This window comes from Lytechinus pictus, chromosome 2 (genome assembly GCF_037042905.1).
Source record: "Lytechinus pictus isolate F3 Inbred chromosome 2, Lp3.0, whole genome shotgun sequence".
In the NCBI taxonomy this organism is placed as follows: Eukaryota; Metazoa; Echinodermata; class Echinoidea; order Temnopleuroida; family Toxopneustidae; genus Lytechinus; species Lytechinus pictus.
Genome location: NC_087246.1, coordinates 57,063,596 through 57,081,257, shown reverse-complemented (window position 1 = coordinate 57,081,257; position 17,662 = coordinate 57,063,596). Strand labels below are relative to the sequence as shown.

The following is a 17,662-nucleotide window of genomic DNA, read 5'->3' as shown; positions in this document are numbered from 1 at the left end:
TATAAGCTACTGAAATCCTTGTATCTGATTGGCGCAGAGAAAATTTGTCAGTTAAAATCACTGACAAGGTGCTTCATGAAACACTCTCATGATATGTTCATTCATCTTGGGTGAAGTCGCTCTGGGAGGAATTAGTCTAGATGCATATAGATAGGGAGTATAAAGCAAACTAGAAGAAGAGCATTACTGACTCAACACCTTCTTCTTTGTATATATATTTGACAAGAGTATTGTGCATCAGGAAATGAAATATGAGAATTTTATCCTGAAATTTTCATTCCTGTGTATCATGCTTGAGATTGTTAATACCAAAGTGAAATACGTATTGTGAAAATGCAGTGAGCCAATATTGTTAATTTTGATGTTGTGATACAGTGAAAGTTATGAAATTCCAAGGAAAGTCCAGTAAAAAAAAAACTGAAGGAGTGAGGAAATATCCTATCAAACCTCTTGACAGTGTTTGGCTTTTTTTCACGTGTTTTCTCCATGGAAACTTACATTTTTCAAAGATTTTTGCTATATATGTTTTGTACATGCCACTGTAGAACATGGAATATTTTAGAAAGTGGAAAACTGGAATCTCTACCCCAAAACCGAACTTTCTCTTTAAACCTGGCTCCATTCTGAACCCTGAATAATGTCATTCTAGCTGGGTAGAGTGGCGTTTGTCATAGCAGATATTATTTCTTCTGATTTCCCAGAAGTCACGACAGATAGACAAGGAATAGATTGCATGATTTCAGGGGTTATGTCTGTAACCAAGATGCTTTTACACCCACCCAACTATAAAAAAAGACCTGGGCAAGGAATAGATTGCATGATTTTAGGGGGTTATGTCTGTGACCAAGGTGCTTTTAACACCTAACTGACTTTAAAGGAAAATAAAGATCTAATCTAGCAGGTAAAGTACTCTTGATATTTCTGAAAGAAAATACATGCAAACTTTTCAAAATTATGAAAACTTTGAGAGATTTTTCCAATATGGTTGCAAATTAGGAGATTGTTTTTATGTGAAGCATGGAGAACGCGTATCCCTTGTATAGTGATATGCACTTTAAAAACTTTGATGTTAATATTGACACCACTTTGTCTTCTTAGATGACCACCAGCATAGGGTGTTGAAATTACACCCAAGATATTGAATAACACAGAAGAGTATAAGAGTAGCAATTAGCCAAAGGTGTTATGATAACACCCACATGTACTGAACAGCATTTAATGCAAGAGTTATGCAGTCTTCTATGAACACCAACTGACACCAGTCTTATGCTGTATGAGAGCCATTAGGCTGCTTTATAAAAGAAACTTTGTCTAGTTCAGGGTGGTGTGAAGATGTCAGATAAATCATTTGGTATTTGAGGCCTTAACCAGGTCTCATAATTTGAAGGTATTTTTGGAACAGGGCTGGTGTTAGTATGCCTATAGTGGACTTAGGGGAGATGAAATCAAGAAACTTTGTCAGGTTCAGGGATGTGTGGATGTGCAGATTGGGTATTTGAGGCCGGAACCAATTCTTGTGGTTTGAGGGTATTTTTGGAACAGGGCTGGTGTGAGAATGCCTAAAAGGGACAGAGGGGAGATGAAATGCATAATGCATGCAGCTCGTAATGGGGGGTTGTTTTACTTGATCACAGTATTTGCCCAGTGAGATCGCCCTATTCATTTACATGCAGACAATTGAATATTTTGTTACTGATGAAATACAGACTGAATATCTAAAAGGGAGGAGATGTCTGACGGTGTCTGTGAATATCAAATGAAAAATCAAATTTAGCATGCAGAGCAGACCATGCATGTGATCGATTTATATAGCCAAGATGGAAAAAAAAGTGAAATGTGGTCTCGAAGGAAAGTGTCATAAAAGCAAAAAAGAACAAAGAGAAACATTTTCACTTCATTGTCAGAAATTTGCCGTAAGTTAATATGTGCAAGAAGTCATTTGGAAGTGAGGAAAGTAAATTCACATTACCATTAGTATTTCAGTGACTGCTATTCCTCTGGTTATTATGATTAATCTTTTTTATAGTTATTTTTGTATGTTCATGCCTACATGTAAATCAATAATTTGATGGTGTATTTAATGAGAGTGGAGAAGTAGGATGGGGGGATTTATCAATCTTAAAGGAGAATGAAACCCTTGAAACCAGCTGAATCCATATCAAAGAGAAAAATCAAAGAAACATATTGTTGAAAGTTTGAGGAAGATTGAAAGACTAATAAGAAAGTTATGAGCATTTGAATATTGAGATCGCTAATGCCATGTAGATCCTCCCATTGGCAATGCGACCAAGATCTGTGATGTCACACACGTACAACTCCCTCATTACTTTAGTACTTATTTCACTTATATTCTCACTTTTATAGAGTCTATCACAAGGTGAGGTGTTCTCTTTATGAGAGGACAAGTACAGAGGTTTCACAACATTATATCATTGATGAATCATTTGTCATATCATTAGAATGAGCAAAAAGAGATGTTTTGGGATATATTTTCAGTGTCCAAAAGGGGAGAATTGTTCATCTGTGACATCATAGATCTTGGTCGCATTGCCAATGGGAGGATCTCCATAGCATTAGTGATCTCGACATTCAAATGCTCATAACTCTTCTATTGCTAGTCTTATTTTACTCAAACTTTTGTTGATTTTATTCTTTGATTTTTCTGCTTTCACAAAAGCTAACTTGCTCCAAGAGTTTCATTCTCCTTTAAAATCAATCTTGAAAATTAAATTTTGTTTGTGGGAACTCTGGATTTTTTAAAACCTATGATCTATAATAGGTATGAATTTTTCTTCACATTTGATTCTTTTAGGGAGTGTTTGATTAATCTTAAATCTTAAAGGGATTCATTAATCTCCCTGATCTGTCTTTATGAACTGGGCATTGAATTCATTCAGCTGGACAGGAAGCTGTGTCTAGACTGGATCTCTGTAGAAGGAAAGCCACACATAAATAATTGCTTTTTGGGAAGATTCTGATATTTTCCAGAACTTCAATATAGCAAGGTTTTCACTCTTCTTTGGTCTAAATTATCTATGTTTGGTACTTATCTTCATAAATAAAGGTTTATTTTATACTTGGATGTAGAGTTGTAATGCTTGCAGATTATTTGCCCCTCGTCACATTGGATATATAAGAAAAAAAGTTGGGTAAAAATTTTATTGGATTGTTTTTCCAGTGTCTCTCAATAGCCGTTTCGAACATGTTCACCTAAGATGCAGAAACTGCCTTTATTTATGTTTCTGATTAAAAATGTTAATATGGAGTGACATTATAAACGAGAAGCTTCTCTATACGCTGTGTGCTATAAATTCCAAAAATATCATTTTCTAAAAAATAAATGAAGATGAATTTACACATATTTGTTGGGAGATACGTCAACAGACACATCATTTTACACCCCCTTCTATAAGAAAAAATTCATATTCATGTTCATCTTCCATTAAAAATTGAAATTGATGGATTTTTTAATCATATAATATACCTGTTTGGGGAGCAGCTCACAAATGACATAAAAAATTAATCATTTTAAAACTAACTCTTTCTCATTCTTTGTTGTATTTTCATCAAACCCTTACCAGTATCATTCTCTATTTTTTCAGCTTTTGATAAAACTAACTTAACGTAAGGGTGAAATTTCCCTTTAAGAATCTTATCCATTTTGTCATACAACATTCGTGCGGCCGTTGAACCGAAATGCACATTACTCTCTCATCACTTTATTACCTATCTTTTACATATCTCTCTTCTGTATTTTGTATTATCATCAATCATTTATGCTCAATTAGGTGCATACTGGAAGATTTGTCTGGCAAAATGCATACAAATCCAACATTAATATTAATTATCAAGATTATCAGTTTTAGCTGAACATAACTGATGCTTTACACCTATCCAATTACAAAAAATACAAGAAACTGTTCAGGAGGGCTGTTGGCAGAGAGTGTTGCATTTTAACTCAAGAAAAAAAAATCAAGCTTAAGTCCCATATGCAAACTTCTAATTGGCTAAGAATCAAGTCTAATTTGATATTTGGAGTTGCGTTTGCTTGCAAACAACCCTATAATTATTTTCTGTTTTTCTACCAAATAAAGGTCTCATGATTGTGAGCCTACAAACGCACTATTCTTGACTCACCGCCCAAAATTAATTTTGAGATTTGATTGAACTTACAGGAGCACGTCCGGAGCTTTAAAGTGAGATAAAACTTGTCAAAAATGATCAACAATAACTAACCCACACTAGTACTTGTTTAAGTGGAGAAAAAAATCAGTGAACGTTAAAACGATAAAGGAAAAAACATGGATTGAGGTTATTGGTTCACTCAAGAATGATATGTATGCACTGTGCAAACTTGATGAAACTTCCACACATTCCACAAAAAAGTGATGTCAGCTCTTCTATCTTATCTTACATGTATATACAATTTGATATTTTGACAGTATGAAGTCAGATGAAGAATTATTCTGTCAGATAAGGTGATTTTATAATTTTTACTTTTGAAGATCAAATAACTATTGTATTTTGGCTATTTACAGGTTAGGGATGGCTGGTCATGTATTTCATTTTTTTATTTCTATTTAAATAATCTATTTTTAGTTATTTACATGGTAAGAGATGTGAAAACTTTAAGGAGTTTGATTTTCCTTTTTATCTTTGATACAGGGCATGGAACAGATCCGATGCAGCACCATCAGCAGCTGTGGAACATGGGTAGCGTATTCAGATGTGGAGAAAATCAGAGTCTATCATATCACGCACAACCCGTTGTCAATAAACAGGGTGAGTTGGTTACATGTAGTCATATATTTGATTTAACCACCAATCAACTTATGTGGGATAAAAACAACATAATAATGATAATAATTTAAAAAGCACCCAATAGAAAGCGGTACTAAGTGCTTCGTATTATTACCCCGGCTTAAGCTTGGCTACCCTGATGGGGTGCCAAAACATTCAAGAAATTTCTTCTACCTATTTACTACACCTGGGTGGAGAGTTGCAAATATAGATAAACGCCTTGCCAAAGGACGCAAGTGGTGGGATATAAACCGTGGTCCCAAGGGCGTAGGCTGGGGGTGCACTGGGTGCTAATCTTTTCTAATAATAATAATACACTGTCCCACATGTGCTTATCTGTTTCATGATTTCACTAAGTTTGGTTAATGTCTTTAAAGAATTTCTCTTGAAATCAGTGTTTACTTCAACTACAAACTTGATTGCATAGTTCAGCCATAGCTTTTATGGACAAGAAGCGCATATGTAGTGTGCTACCTAACCATCCATTCATGTCAAAGAAAACATGCAAGATTGCAAGGCTCCAGGGAAAATGAGATGATAGATATCTTCTTTTAGAACAACCTTGTTATCTTCTCGTCCAGGTGCCTACCATCCCTTCCAACCTGCATCCTGCGCATCATCTAGTCTTTACCTCCGATTCATCCAAGCTGGTCTCTGCATCAGGTAGATCATCGGGTCTTCAGGTCCTCACCGTTGACGGTCCAGATGGAGTGGACTGTCCCCAGCCCCTGGTCCAGTCCGTATCGGTAGCAGAGGTCCAGGGGCCGTACACGGCGCTGACGGTCAGCAGGGATGGAGAGAGGGTTGCTGTTGTGGGGTCAGAGGGCAAGGTGGCTGTCTTACCACTGAATTCTAACAAGGTAAAAACTAGGACCTTGTTCAACTTTGACACTTGGATGATGGTTATTAATCGTCAAAATACATTAGGTCCGAGTCATAATTTTTTTTTACCTGGCCTATAGGAAATATAGTTCTTAAATTGGTTCATTGTCACAGTCTTTGACCCTGTGAATTATGTATTTCATTGGTCCACCATTTTAGAGAGTTGCACCGATGACCTGCAGCAATGGCCAGGCACCAGTTGACCAACTGGTATGACTCGGGCCTATTTATGTATAGTCAAATATCCTATTTCATGGGAGAACAAACACTTATTAAAGCTTTCACATTTGGCAGATTACAAATATCACAAAATAAGGCTTAATATGGATGAACCTATAATCGCTCTCACTCAGACACAATTAAGAAACTTAGCAGAGAGAATTCTGATTTCATGCATAAATCTTGCATAAATTAGCATCGTCAATGAAATTTCACAATATCCTTGAAAAATTAATTTTGCTGTTTTGTGGATCGTGCCAAATTTCTGCGCATTTGTGCAGTTGGACAAGATCCTGAAGATGTGTGATGTCACAGTTGTACAACTCCATTTTTAAGTTTGTGTGTATTTCACTGAAATCCTACCTTTTTTATGGCCTATGCATAGATCACATGTTCTTTTCATGGGAGACATGAAATATAGGTTTCACCTGGGCAAGTTTGCAGAGTATAAAGGGTAGAGTTGTTCATGTTTGACATCATAAATCTTAGGCACATTGCCAATAACTTTGTTAATGTTTGTCCAATTATTCTGAAACTTTCATCTTTTTCTTTGATTTTTCTATTTCTAACTTGTTCCAATACTTTCATTCCCCTTTAATACAAGTTCTTCCACATTCTACTCAGAATGTAGAACTGAATGGGTTTTTTTTCTTCAATTTTTCATGTGTTCATGATCTGGTTATCAATTTGTGTCCCATTTGCAGATCAAATCAGTGGTCCTGCCTCACACCAAGGTCCATCCATGTTGTTTAGAATTCCACCCATCCAATAAGCAACTAGCAGTAGCTTATACTGACAGAAAAGTAAGTAGTCATCGTCTTAACAATCGCATATATGAGGTTTTTATTATCTATTCTCCTATTCAGTGGCACACAATATTCCCTCAATTTAATTAGCTCCAGCCATGATGCATTAAAGGAATGATCCTGCCAGGTATCCATTTAATAAAAAAAAAAATAATTTGTATAGCACACGCATCCACCTTGCTAGGTGCTCAAGGCGCTCCTATATTACCCCGGCTAAGCTAGTCTACCGATTCCAGTGCTCACAGCTTTTTGAGGAGTAAATTCCTGCTGGTACCCATTTACCTCACCTGGGTTGAGTGCAGCACAATGTAGGTAAATTTCTTGCTGAAGGAAAACATGCCATGGCTGGGAATCGACATCATGTCCCTCAGATTGAAAGAGGAGAGGCATAACCACTAGACCACGATGCTCCTCACCTAGGTTGAATGCAGCATGATGTGGATCAATTTCTTGCTGAAGGATATTATACCATGTCTGGGATTCAAACCCTCGACCCTCTGTTTCAAGTGCGAGCGTCAGAACCACCAGAGCACACCGTTCAAAGTGATTTTCTTTGATATGCAACGATCACAAATCAAATGGCAAGTCAATACAAAGCATTTTCATCTCATGAGATTTTTAAAGAATTTCAGATTGATGCTGATTTCTGTCTTATTTAAAGACATCTCACTTAGCATTTTTATCCAAGATATAAATGGTATCTTGGAGTCTATACAATTTTTGTCATAGATCATGATTGGGATCTCTAGTGGCTTGTAATTTCCTGTGGTAAGATTTTGACTCACATTGTGCTGCACTCAACCCTGGTGAGGTAGATGGGAAACTCAGCAGGAATTTATTCCTGAAACGCTTGTGTGCTGTAAAAGGCCTGCCTCGCTTAACTAAGGGTAATAAATATCCAAGTCCCTTTGGAAGCACATATAGAGAAATTATGGTATCTGATATGCACTATTCAAGAAGTGAGTATTAGTACTATTATTGCTTCAGGTGCTTTTTAGCAACATTGTTCTGCAGAATTTTGTAAATTGCAAACATTCTAGGGTAAAATTATGGTCGCTTGAAAGTTTTGTCAGGACAACACTAGGAAGATTATCAAGTCTGATGGTTTGGATTCAGTTCAATCCAGGGGGTCGTTTCATAAAGCTGTCGTAAGTTAAGAGCGACTTTAAGAACGACTGGTGATCCTTTCTTACGCGCAAAACCATCGCTAATGAATCATTTGCCATAAGCAAGGATCACCAGTCGCTCCTAACTTACGAACAGCTTTATGAAACATCCACCTGTATACTAGCAAGGATATACCAGAGCCTATCATAGTTCATCATATAGACTATCTTCATTCTATGTTAGCTGATCAATATTAAAGTTTTTCCTTTGAATGTTAGAGTGATTCGTGTAGTAGGTTTCACGGTACACCATGTATCTTTCTTGGGCATATGTTGGTCCTGAAAAGGATTAGAGTGATTCCTTTGCTCTATCCTCGAGATTGCAGAGTACAACTTCACTCCCTACAAGCGGAGTTCACTCTCTGGAGGAGGTCTGCCTACTAGCAAAAATGTCCCAGAGCCTATCATAGTTCATGTAAACTATCTTCATTCTACATTAGCTGATCAATGTTAAAGTTTTTCCTTTGCTCTATGCTCTAGATTGCGGAGTATGACTTCACCAAGCACGAGTACACACCTTGGAGCAGGGCTGTTCATAAACAAGGGCTCCATCAAGCGTGGATGGTCAAAACCAGCGTCATTCACCAGATGACCTTTGATCCTTTGAACCCTGACAGGCTTCTGGTCCAAGACGGAACCTGGTTGACCGTCATAGACAAGTCCAAGGTAGGCTTTATGTCTCTGTTTCAGTTTATATACACTTGGATTACAACCAGTGGGCTTCTTCTGAGATGGTCTAATTCAACATGGTCTAAACCTATTTGCCCAAATTCATAAAGTTGGTTTTTAAAATCATTGGTTGAACCCATGGTTTATGCAGATTTCCTGTATAGATAACGCTTATTTACTGCGTATATCAAAAAATGTCCAATGCTGATGGGCGCTTTTGTGACATTGCGCCAAATTGACGCCTGTTGCAGGGGTGTGAGAGATCAGATTTTTATCTGATTTCAGATTTTGTTGGTTTTGATTTTCAGCTTAATTTCAGCTTATTTTTGGCTTTCCTCTGTACAAAAGGTATGGGAGCTCTTTCTATTTCAGATTTTTTCAACACTCTTCAGCTTTTTTCAGATCTTTTTATTTGTGACCACTCACACCCCTGCTGTTGCCTTGGTTATCCACACTATTTTATTCATGAGTCCACTGTTTTGAATTAATGAGTCCATTCTTCAAATAGCGGACTCATGAATAAAATAGCGTACCTAACCATGACAACAGGCACTGTGACAAAAGCGCGCATCACCAATGGACATTTTTTTTATATACGCGATAAATAAGCGTAATTTATACAGGAAATCTGCATCAACCATGGGTTCAACTAATGGTTTTAAAACCACCTTTGTGAATTCGGGACAATTTGGTTTCCTATCATTTTGGTCTGATACCATTTGATCTACCCTACACATGGTCTAAACCCCCTTACTCTAATTCTCTTTCAGTCTAATGTCCAGTTGTTCTACTTCATCTACTTATTATTTACTCTGTCAAAGGAAAGTGTAGTGGTTTCACAGTACACAATTCTTTCTTTGGCATATGTTAGTCCTAAAAAAGGACCACCCAAACTTGACATTTCTACAAGTGTGTGCTTGTCATCTTCAGGAAAATGAGCAAAAGTTGTAAAAGCAGGCTATGTATACTCTGTCAAGGTGCCGTATGCCTTGTCTAAGGAAATTCTGACCACAAGCAGTATATTCAACTATCGTAGACTAATTGTGTTAGACCAGGGGGGTGTTTCACAAAGATTTAAGTATGACTTAGGTTGCACTTAAAGGGGAATCCAGCCTTGGCTATAAAATGTTGTGTTGGGAAGGAGAAAAATAAATTAAACAGAATGGTGAAAGTTTGAAAGAAATCGGACAAGCAATAATAAAGTTATAGCTGCTTTAAAATTGAGATCACTAATACTATGTAGATTTCAAATTGGCAACTGGGTAAGTAAATTATGACAAGGGGCAAGGACAACTTTCCCATAGGCCATGTACTTTATTATCAGGGATTTGTGGTTTTCTCCTAAGTACCCGTTCCCCTGGGGCAGTAATCTAAATATAACCCAGGTAGTATATTGTTTTATGTCCTCATGAAAGAGAAATATAATTTGAAATGAAACTTTTTGGAAAAATGACATTTTAGCCATAATATGTATTGGAGTACATGGAAGAGTAGTCCTTGCCTTACATCACTATGACATCATCCCATATGCGGCCAATTTGAAGTCTCCATTGGTATAGTGATTACCAATATTTACAACTTTTAAAAATTCATAACTTTCTTGTTGTTTGTCCGATATTGTTCAAACTTTTACCTATCACCTTGTCTGATTTTTCTTTTCCTTATAAAACAAGTTTTTATTTGGGTTGGATTCCCCTTTAAATGCCGACGCGTACATGATATGCAACGCGGAATCTTATTGATCAATATGCAGTAGTGCGCACCCTTTTAGCATGATCTGACCAATGCTGTTGTGCCTTTTATACCGCGCGCAATTAGACATATAAGTGCGACTCTAGGTCATGTTTGTGAAACACCCCCCCCCCCCCCCGGTGAATATTAGACAAAATGGGTATTGACTAAGTGGAAATTATACGAAATGATAAATAGGCTAAATGGCAATCGGACCAAAGTGTTTGGAGACAATGTAAGGATTAGACCGTGTGGCATAAGACCAAAGAGAAAATAGACAAAGTGGGTACAGACCAATGGACAATTCACCAGCTTTTCATTTCGTTCATTTCGGGTTCATTTAAAAAAAATTCCTTGTTAGAACAGTCAGGAGACTGATACAAACAAAGTAGCCTATACAAAGCAATCATAAATTCCTAATTTAACAAGTGAAGCAAAATAGTTAAATAATACAAATTATAAGGGGTTATTCAATATGCGTATTGCACTTACAGAGTATTGATTAAATATATTATATATAGATGGGAACAGTTTACAAAAAAGGTGGCATCAAAATTTATGGAAAAAGTGTACTATAAGGAGTTGATAAACATAATACAGGCATTGAAATTTAATAAACAAATCTATAAGTTGTAAATAAATTTGAGACAAGGATAGAATAGAAAAATCACAAGGAGAAAGGTTCTATTGAGAAATAGAACAAGTGATCATCATGGTATCATGTTGTTACAAAACTACTGCAAGATCAGGCAAGGACTAGGAAAGACATCCAACATTACTGAAAAACATTACCATTACTGTTATCATTTCCACAGTCATTGTGATTACCTTTATTATCATATATATATTTCAAAATAGCTAGCAAAGAAGAAAAAGGGGGGAAATACATTTAAATGTAAGTAAATAAAATCTGCAGATTTTTTTTTCGAGGCACTTCCAATAAAAACATGATCGTTTATATCAAGAACAATTGCTCTATACCTCCATTTATACAATTATTTCAAATTTTTTTAATTCTACATGCCAAAAAAATGACATTCGGCAGGTGCAAATTGATTTGTCTAAGCATCCTATATCCGCTTACGATTCATCATCATTTCTTCTGTCTAGTCTATTTGAGTGATATATTTCTTAGTTTGTTGAATAATATTGCCAGGAAATATTGGCACACAACACATAAGACTGTTTGGAACTCTGCAAGTAGGCTCATATTGTATAGTTCATCTTAAGCAGTGTCAGTGTATGTGAATTATACTGGAGTTTCATCTAACATTCTTATGAAGTATACCCATCGATATTGTCGATTCTCTGTGAAATTTGAAGCGTAAATTCTGGGATGGCTAGGCCTCCCTCTCGGTGATGTTTTTAATTTTCTTTAAAAAGGCTATTTTACCACTGACAAATTGAGCGATTATGTATTAGGGCCTACAGAAAAAGAGTACAATTTATCCTAAAATTTTCAGTCTATTTTATACTTCTCATACAAAGATTCTTGTAATTTGATTGGTTGAAAGCCATTCAATATTTGATCCATTTTGTGCTGCATGCAAATTTTATTTTCCATTGCCCAATGACCGTGCATTTTTTTATTTTTCCATTGCATGGTTGAGCTCTCTCCTCAGTGTGTACCACTGAGCATGTGTGTGTACATACATTTTGTATGTATGTGTGTGTGATTGCGCGCATCGAAGTAAGCCCATCAACAAGGCTGAACTGTGCGTGCATCCAAGTAAGCGCATCAACAAGGCTGAACTGTGCGCGCTCAAATTCATGAATCAAAGTGCCTCACAAAAGGACAAAAACAATTAACTGCTTTCATACACGGGGAAAATAGTAATATTTTCAGAGAAAATTAATTGTCGGACAAAAATATATATCTTAATTCCATCTGCTTTTGTTGTTTTTCTTCTCTTTTCTTGTCAAATAATAAAATCTAGAAAATTTGTTGTATAAACCAAATGATGCATGTCTTCATTCATCCATTATGACCTATCCACTCTTGTTGAGGCTGTGTTCACCCCATTGCAAGAAGCCATTAGGCTTCTTGCAATGTACTGAACAGAGCCTCAACTCGTGTGAGGATAGATCGCCTAATGAACTCTTGTGCATGCATCATATGTATACTGTGCTTTAGAACAGGTTCTATATTTTCATTTCATATCCTACACATCATAACTGTTTTAGGGCATACACTTTTATTTAATCTAGTACAATGAATTGGAATAGTGATACACATTTGGAGGGATTTACCAAAGCTAAACAAACAGGCTTTAAAGCATTAGTTTATTTTTATTTTTCAAAGTGTAACTTATATATGTACTGTATGGCTTTGATATTACCTTAAAGGACAAGTCCACCCCAACAAAAAGTTGATTTGAATAAAAAGAGAAAAATCCAACAAGCTTAACACTGAAAATTTCATCAAAATCGGATGTAAAATAAGAAAGTTATGACATTTTAAAGTTTCGCTTAATTTCACAAAACAGTATATACTGGCTGGTATGCAAATGAGGAGACTGATGACGTCATCCACTTACTATTTCCTTTGTATTTTATTATATTAAATATTCTAATTTTCTCCTCATTGTCAAGTGAAACAACAATGATTCCTCCCTGAACATGTGGAATTAGCATTGTTTAATACTATAATGGTTCATTCAAGTTGGTCCTTATTGTTAAATCTGTGAAAAATGAAATATCGTATAATTCAAACAATAAAAAACAAAAGAAATAGTGAGTGATGGACATCATCGACTGACTCATTTGCATGTCACTGAGTTGTGCATATCACTGTTTTGTGAAAAATAAGCGAAACTTTAAAATGCCATAACTTTCTTATTTGACATCCGATTTTGATGAATTTTTCAGTGTTATGCTTGTTGGATTTTTCTCTTTTTATTCAAATCAACAATTTCCTGGGGTGGACTTGACCTTTAAAGTGAATGATTGTTGATTTATTCCTGTTAGTCTTGACAATACGATCTATAAGGTCCAACTTGTGTGTGTTTGGTGTGCAAAAATTGTATCCTTTTTTTGGTTTTACATTTAGGCAATTCCATAAAATGTGTACGTCCGACCGCCTATATGTGGGACCTTCATGAAATTTTCTGTCTCAGATTTCTTGTTCTTCTGACAGTCTGTAATGTTCTCAAAGGACCATGACTTGCTAAGATTGTGAAGTGAAGTAAGACTTGAGAAAAATGGGGGTCAGGCGTACAAAAACGTTGATCATTTTATGGAATTGCCCATATTCAATTACTGTTTGTGCAGAATGGCTAAGTACCTGATATTTTGTGATTATTTGGTAGGTGCAGGCAAAAAAAAATTATTATTATTATTTTTTTTTTTTTTGGGGGGGGGCTACATTTCGCAACCTACTTTCTGTATCTTCAACATTAGAAAAGCTTTAACGCCTCAGTGAATAGGGATCTTCCCAGGCTCTTTTTTATTTCTAGGGCTCTTTTAAGCAATCTGGAGTGAAATTGCCCCGAGCCTCCATGTAATTTTTTTCCTTGGGTAGGTGTGAAATGGAAACACCCATTGCGGTAAAGGTACCCGGGTAAAATCTTGTCTGCTGACTGATATCAAGGTCAGACAATTGCCAAGTTTAGCTCACAGGTGTTGCGACACATGACAACAATGCCCCTAATCCCTCATTAAAACCCAGACATGCCGGATCATTCGTCCTGACATTTTTGGAAGCCTTTTATCACAAGGACAGCCCCTTGGTGTCCAAGTCTATCACGGAATGCTTTGTTCAAAGAATGACAAATAAAGATTGTTTGCAGGCGCAAGCAGTGGATCTGATATTTAAACTTTCACGGTAGTTTCATGCAATATAATATTGTGAAGCACAGCACAGTTTCTCACATTTTTTTTCTTAGAAAATTAGTTATGAATGCCTGCATGAATTTTTTTTTTTATAATCTTAATCTGCTGAAAATAAAATGCATAATTGAATTCCATGTATTAGTATGTAACATTTTTGTGAGAAAATGTCAGATTTGGACACAGAATTTGCTCAAATTTATATTCAATAGTAAAAATAGCAGTGTGATGTGCGTTTTGAATTGTTTGCACAAATCCCATTTGTGATTTCTTTTGTGCTGTGGTAATAGCAGTAGTAGTAATAGTCGTAGTAGTAGTGGTGGTGGTGGTGGTGGTGGTGGTGGTGGTGGTGGTGGTGGTGGTGGTGGTGGTGGTGGTGGTGGTGGTGGTGGTAGTGGTAGTGGTAGTGGTAGTGGTAGTAGTAGTAGTAGTAGTAGTAGTAGTAGTAGTTGTACTTGTACTTGTAGTAGTAGTAGCAGCAGCCTTGAAGTAAAAACATATGCAAGAAGCAGTTTTTTATGTTATACTGTGTTGCTATGGTAATGACATGTCAATAAATCAGGGTGAAGTCTTGAGGAGAGTAAACTACTCCCTCAGTTTAAGCCCAATACTCAGGAGACATAGCACATGTATATATTAGTATTGGAGTACAACAGTGTGAGATACAGTTCTCAAATATGTCAGATACTGCATTGCCCTGGTACCTCTTCTTTATCTAGAGCTCTCTCTCTTTAATTTTTTTTTTTTTTTAATTTTCCATTCCTTTAATCTTCTTTCCTTAAAGCCCCCTCACACCTGACTTAATGTAGGCGGACGAAGGGTGACGAATGGGAAAAATGCACGAAATGCATGCGAATTCAACAAATTCAAATAAAATTTCCGTCAATTCCTGCGATCAGTAACTATTGTCGAATTTTATAGATGAACGGTAAGCGAAGAATAAATATGACATGCGAAGGATATCGATTTTTCGGTTCACCTCTTTGAGTAAATTGCAGCCAAAGGCGAGCGAAGGGTTGATATAACCCAATAAGACGAACGAACACTGAGCAATGGTTTGATATGGCGTGCAATTAGAAATGAAGACGAGGGAATAGATCGGGTGTTTTTGTATGTTTGTGTCATCATGTTGCTTTGTTAAGGGTTCTTTCGAGATCGGTCCACTTTGGCAAAAGCGCGATGAGGGACTATGCGCTACAACAGGGCGCGACAAACCCGCTTGCCCGGGGCAAGTGAAAATGACGTGCGGGCAAGCATTTCTCAAAGTCAATTGCCCGATCGGGCAAGTGGTTGTTTTGAAAATGAAAAAGATAAATTGACAGTAAAGTTTAATAATTTTTTGATAAATTGCAATTATCGGCCAATTATCTCTCATACAATGTCATACCAGTAAAAAAACAGTGGAAACATGTCAAATCAGCGCCAATTTACCGACAAAAGGCGACAATTTATCACCAGCGGTCCCGTTCGATGGAGGCTGCCATCTTACTTTCTAAACTACAATGTGCGCATGCGCTACTAATCGACGAAGGAGCTAGCTGGGGAAACCCCTCTCTCGCCCTCTGAGCGCATGTACGGACGTACACGAGCGATCGCGATCGAGCCAGCCGAGTCTCGAGCTAGATCGCGCTGAATGCATGCAAGCTTCGGACTGACTCAGCCAGGACCAGACGTCCCGTATTTTATTCATTTTCTAAAACATTTTAGTTTTTTTTTTTTTTTTAAATATATAAAAAAAACACCAAATATCAATTATCATTAGGATTTTTGTTATATGATTGAATAGTTTTTATTTGCTTGAATTTTGAACTTTTTCCTCTTTCTTTCTTTTCTATCCTTCTATCTTAATTTTTCCTTCTTGCCCTTTTTTGTTACATATCTATTTTTTTTCCTGATCCTTTCTCTCTCTCTCTCTCTCTCTGTTCATTTTCTTTCTTTCCTTCTTTCTCTTACTTGCCTTCTTTATTACATTTCCTTTTATTTTGTTTCCTTCATTCCTTCTCCCTTCCATTCGTTTTTATTTTTCGTTCTATCTCTCCTTCCATTATTTCTTTTTTTTTTCATTCTGGCCTCCCTTCATTCTTTCCTCCCTCTCTTTCCTCCTTTCTTTCTTTCATTATTTATTTCATTTTGTCCTTATTCTTTTCCCTTATACTTTCTTTCCCTTTCTTCCTTCCTGTTTTCTTCTTTCTTTGTTTCTTTCTTTCCAAGAATGAAAGAAAATTTTCTTTCCTTCATTCTTTCTTTCCTCCTCCTTTTTTCTTACTTTCTTTTTGTCTTTCTCTTCTTTGTTTTGACTTTCACACATTTATTCATCTTCCCTTTTCTTTTTTTTTCTTTCTATATTCAATTCAAAGAATGACAGAAACCTTTTTATCTATTTTTATTCTCTCATCCTTCTTTTATTAGAACTTATATTTTTATTATTTCCTTCATTTTCCCCTTCATTTTTTCTTTCTTTCTTCTCAATTCATCTCTTTTCTTTCTCTACTTCATTCTTTCGTTCACCCTCCCTTCCAATTCTGTACTTTTTTCACAAGTCTAACACTGTGTAGCCTTCTTTCTTGATCTTTTTTTTTTTGTCGATTGTCCCGTATTTCATTTTGTGAAATCTGGTCACCCTGGCCAGGACTCGGCTTCAACTTCAAACCAAATAAACAATGAGTCGTCAGACTAAAATAGGCGACTTTTGTCGTCGTGATCGGCGGCCATAACAACTTGAACAAGAGTCAAGAAAAAGAAATGCCAAGGGCAGCGCCAGTAAATCAAGTTCAGCCAGGACCGAAAAGAATAATTAAGAGCAAATGAATATTTGAAAACAAATCGGGCAAGCAAATTTTTTTATCACTTGCCCGACATTATAGAGGCCTGGCTACAATAACACACTAAGGATAAACGAACGATTACCACAGACTAAATAAGAGATGCAAATTCAAACAGATGACCAACGATTTTTCAATTCGTTGGGAAATTTTAAACATGTTCAAAATTTCCGCGCGAATTTGAATAATCGCAGCTGTTAGTTCAGAAGGTGTACGAACCCAAACATAAAGGGTAAATATGATTTACTATCAGTTACCATTGAAAATTATTTTCGCCAGCCATCGCAAGGCATATTTCAGGCAATTAAGTTAGGTGCGAGGGGGCCTTTAAAAGGACAACTCCCATAGACTGCACTGCTATGACACATCATATGCAAAGGTTATTTGCATCAATAAAGAAGAGAGCTGCGGAACTGGAGGAGTGGGGGACTGGGGGCTTTTTTAAATAATCATGTCCAGAAACATAAAAATGACCATCCAACTGTGTGTATGTGTGTGTTTTTAGCATGGTCAGCTTCCCTCGTATTTTGTGGCAAAGCAATAATGCCACAGTCTCTCCCAGCATACTCAAATGCTACTCAGCCAGCCATCCTACCATCCCTGGATCAGTCTACCTCCCTCGCCTGCTGTAAGTCGGGATAGGATCGAGGGTGGATGTCTGTCTGCGGCATCACGTTTGGGATCTGGTAAAACCATTAATTAGTTGAGGAAAATGGGGACAAGGCTGCTGTCCCAATTA

General features: G+C 36.6%; 1 protein-coding gene across 1 annotated transcript; it reads left to right on the top strand.

The window, feature by feature from the left end:
* The first annotated feature begins 4,668 nt into the window (after positions 1-4,668).
* On the top strand, positions 4,669-9,480 carry LOC129277204 (U3 small nucleolar RNA-associated protein 4 homolog). The gene is made up of 5 exons (XM_064095702.1): positions 4,669-4,782; positions 5,382-5,660; positions 6,606-6,704; positions 8,354-8,539; positions 9,313-9,480. Exons 1-5 carry the CDS (start codon positions 4,669-4,671, stop codon positions 9,478-9,480), a joined length of 846 nt encoding a protein of 281 aa, XP_063951772.1.
* Positions 9,481-17,662: the final 8,182 nt, after the last annotated feature.